Source organism: Calidris pugnax, unplaced genomic scaffold (genome assembly GCF_001431845.1).
Source record: "Calidris pugnax isolate Ruff unplaced genomic scaffold, ASM143184v1 scaffold45, whole genome shotgun sequence".
In the NCBI taxonomy this organism is placed as follows: Eukaryota; Metazoa; Chordata; class Aves; order Charadriiformes; family Scolopacidae; genus Calidris; species Calidris pugnax.
Genome location: NW_015090764.1, coordinates 1812586 through 1816577, shown reverse-complemented (window position 1 = coordinate 1816577; position 3992 = coordinate 1812586). Strand labels below are relative to the sequence as shown.

The 3992-nt window shown below is 45.2% G+C and overlaps 1 protein-coding gene across 3 annotated transcripts in view; it reads right to left on the bottom strand.

Annotated features, from left to right (window-relative positions):
• Window positions 1-803: 803 nt before the first annotated feature.
• SRSF1 (serine/arginine-rich splicing factor 1) overlaps window positions 804-3992 on the bottom strand; it is a 3974-nt gene continuing 785 nt past the window's right edge. Inside the window, exons 2-6 of one of the 3 annotated variants that reach the window (XR_001414027.1) lie at window positions 3752-3936; window positions 3313-3485; window positions 2859-3045; window positions 2306-2425; window positions 921-1340 (exon numbers count right to left, since the gene is read on the bottom strand). Coding sequence is in view for 1 of the 3 variants with exons in the window: in XM_014960881.1 (XP_014816367.1) it covers window positions 2403-2425; window positions 2859-3045; window positions 3313-3485; window positions 3752-3936 (568 nt within the window). In the remaining 2 variants the exon portion in view is untranslated. Of the gene's footprint in view, window positions 3486-3751; window positions 3937-3992 lie in introns of all 3 variants that reach the window. The other 2 variants (XM_014960881.1, XR_001414028.1) reach the window with 2 other exon arrangements.

The following is a 3992-nucleotide window of genomic DNA, read 5'->3' as shown; positions in this document are numbered from 1 at the left end:
CCTGCCCCAAACCCCCATCCCACCTCCCCACAAATGCGCCCCCCCTGCCCCCCTCCACAGGGGCCATTCCCAGGCAGGGAGCAGCCCCCAGCCCCCCCCCATTAACCCCAGTGCCCCATTTAAACACTAACCCCAGCAATCCCCGGGACGGGCTCGCTAAGGGGCAATTACACCCTGCAAAGAGACACCTTTCTGACACTCTGCTCTCTAATTAATGGCAATTAAAACATATTCCAACACAATCAACGTGGCTTCATCAGCCAGCCCCACAGGACAGCCCCACACTGCCTGTTACACGGGGAGAGCTCCCCGAGGGCAGGTGCTGGGCTGCCATCGCCCCGCGCCCACACCTCGGTGATCGCTCACCAATCCGCCACTAATCACCTGCTAATTAATAACCTCCATGGCTCCTCGCCTCCCAGCCAACACCAGGAAGGTCTGTACACACCGGTTCTACCCTTACTTATTTCCAAAAGGATCAGGGGGGAGCACGGAGCCCCATTAATCTCACGTTTTCCCCTCTGTGATCTCTCTCCGCATCGATATTAACCCATCCTCCCTACGCAGGGAGAATTCCTTTTTCCCCCCTTTTCGCCTACTCGTCTCATAAATTCCACCCGTTTCCCAGAGAACTGCTCCTTTCTTTCGGAGAAGCTCGACCATCGACGCTTCCTGTGAAACACTACGGGCTCTGTTCAACACAAAAGCCTTTTTGTCTGAAAAACCTCGCGATTTAGCAACGCCACGGGGGCGAGCGCAGACTCCGACCCCGAGCACCAAATGATGACAACCATGCGTGGTTTTTTTTTAAAAATTTTATTTGTCAAAGAAAAAAAAAAAAAAGGCAATAGCCAATTGAAAACCTACTTAATCTTTAACTCCAATTTTTGTCTTTAAATTTAGAGAAATGACTTATTTACTTTTTTTTTTAATTTTTTTTTTTAAACAAACCCCCCTTTTTTTCCCCTTTAACGTTTACCATCTACTCGTGCTGAATCCTTCCAAGGAGATTGCTCCAGCGTACCTCTCCAGGTCCTCGCTTTGCTCCTTTTACCAAAAAAATGCAAAACTCCATCGTGCATCTTAAGGGCTCCAATCGTCAAAAATAGGAAAAAAAACACAAAAAAAAGTATCTTTGGAATAGCCAATTGAGTTGAATAAAAAAAAATCCACACGAATGCGGTTTGGTTGGGGCAGGAATCCACTCCTATGTTCCTGGTAATTTGATCCCGCTCCATGAATCCTTGTAATTCAGCCTCCCTATCCTATCCACATTATGATTTGAATCCAATGATCCAGCTCCAAGGATTGGGATCCAGTGAGCCCTCTCCAATCCAAACCTTTATAACCAGCAAAACCAAAAAAGAGGAGGCAAAAAGTTAGATACTGTAATGAAAAAATAGGATTCTGGGGAATGATGAGTTATGTTTGCCATCAATTAATACAGATGTACATTAATAACTATCAATTCCCCAAAACAAACTTTTGAATGGCGATGCTCAGATAAATTTTTTTTTTCTTTTTTTTTTTTTTTAAAAGAAATGTTAATTACTATTCGGAGGAAACATCGTAATATTTACAATATGTCAAGGGAAAATGCCAACATACTCATTGCTCGTACGGTGGTGGTTGCTACAGGTTTTGTGGTCGCAAAAAATGTTTATGAAACTGGAAAAGCTTAACGCTAAAGCTCTCCACCTGCTGCAGGCCTGACCTAGAGCCAGCGCTCCCAGCTGGAAGGCAACAACATTAACTACCCAGAGGTTTGCAAACACAGCAGTGAATTAGTCTGAGGGGGCAGGGCTGACATTTAAGAAAAGTTATTCCCCAACTAGGTTTTCTATTTTTTTTTTTTTCCTTTCATTCTGATACTTATAAAAATGCAATAGCAACGCTGTATCAGTCACACAGAGGACATGCAGATTTTAGCAGTATTGATATTATACTCTGATTTAAAGATACCCTTGATCTACTACAAGTGTACGAATACTACATTAACATTAACACTTGTAACCAAATGCTGCATGACAAAGGAAACCAATACTCCCACCCCCGTCCCAGTTTATTCCTTTAAAAAAAAACCCCAAAAACTAGAATGGAGTTAAGATTAATTACAAAAGCAAGTACTTAGCCACAATTGCCCCCCCAAAAAAAAGAGTTTTAAAGAAAAGAGCAATTGTAGTCTGCGGTAATAACTAGAACATGCCTGAAGTGACACGTAGGTGCACGTACTCAATTAACCTGTCTCTCAGTATAAGGTCAATACTGCCAAGTTCATCTGTGACAATAGCACTTGGAGTCATACCATTGCCTCCATTATTGATCTGATCCTCCTCAATCCTCCTTTTGACAATCCTAAAATGATTGACATGTGCTCCACAATCCTTTAATCCAAAGCATTCTTAATCCATCTCTTCAGATATGTCTACAGAAAGACACACGAAAAGGCAAGATAAAATATAAGATCCCCCAGAAGAGACAAGTTAGCCACAAACATCCCAACATCCCCAGCTCGTATAAACCATAGCTGAACACTGAGACATTTACACAGCAATACCACAGCTCGAAGAATGTTGGTATTTTTTTTTAACTAGAACTAAATCGAAACAATCCTGACTGACAGCAATTAAAATACAATTTACCAAAGACATGAGGGGAATGTTGATGTTAAGGAGCAAATACTCACTAGGGATTTTACACAAGAATGCAATTCAACACTTTTCAGCCAATTCGAATAAAACAGTTTGAATTTTTTAAAAAAAAAAAAAATAATAATGAAAGACTGTACTAAGTAAAGGAAAACTGTGTACAACATGGGGTTCTACAAAAAAGATCAGAGCTAGTGATCGTTTATGTACGAGATCGGGATCTGCTGTGGCGGGGAGAGTAGCGTGGAGATCCTCTGCTTCTTCTTGGGGAATAACTGCGGCTTCTGCTGTTGCTTCGACTACGGCTTCTGCTACGACTACGGCTGCGTGACCGAGATCTTCCATAGCTTGGGCTTCTTGGGCCATCAACTTTAACACGGATGTAGGCAGTTTCTCCCTATTGAATAGACAGAACTTTCGATTGAAAAGTCTAGGCTTTAGGGCCATCTTTTTTTAGGCATGCTGACAGACTGAAGATATTGTTTTACTACAGCACGGAAATAGACAGCAAAGCTTTAAAGTCTATCTCCTGACAAAGTGACCACAGGCTTATTTAGCTGCTTTGTATATAAACAAACGAACACCACACGTTCCTTACCTTCGAATCCTACTGTTAAGCCCCTTGTATCCATTTCTGGCCAAAGAAAGTAAGTATGAAACCTACCTCATGAGATCTAAATTTAGTGTTATCCAGTTTTCGCACAGCGTAGGTCATATCTTCCTTCCGTACAAACTCCACGACACCAGTGCCATCTCGGAAAACATCAGCATAACATACATCACCTGCTTCACGCATGTGATCCTTTAAATCCTGCCAACTTCCACTTGGAGGCAGCCCTATATGATGAAAACCAAGAGCATTACATTCGGATTATATTCCCATCTTCCGTAGTTGCACCATCAGCTCGCAGCAAACAAAAGGGACTATTTAGCAAGCAGACGGGCTGCCCGGAGGAGCCGTTTGCACCCTACACACCAGGCTACGTGAGGCGATGCTTTTTAAGAAGCAACCCGGAGCTGTATCCCCCCTCCCCGGCCGGGAAGGTTGCCCGGAAGACCCCGGGGGAGCGTTTGGGCCGATAGAAAAAGAGAAAATGACTCACCCGAGACGATCACTCTGTACTCCGAGCGCCGGGACGGGGGGCCGTACCTGCCCCGGGGGGCTCCGCCTCCTCCGCCGCCGCCGCCTCCTCTGCCGGTGCCCCGGCCGCTCCGAGGGAACTCCACGCGGAGGCGATACCCATCGTAGTCGTAGCCGTCCCGCCCGTAGACGGCGTCCTCCGCATCCCTGCGGGACGGGACGGGGCGGTGAGCGCGGCCGCCCTGCCCACGCACCGCCCCCCC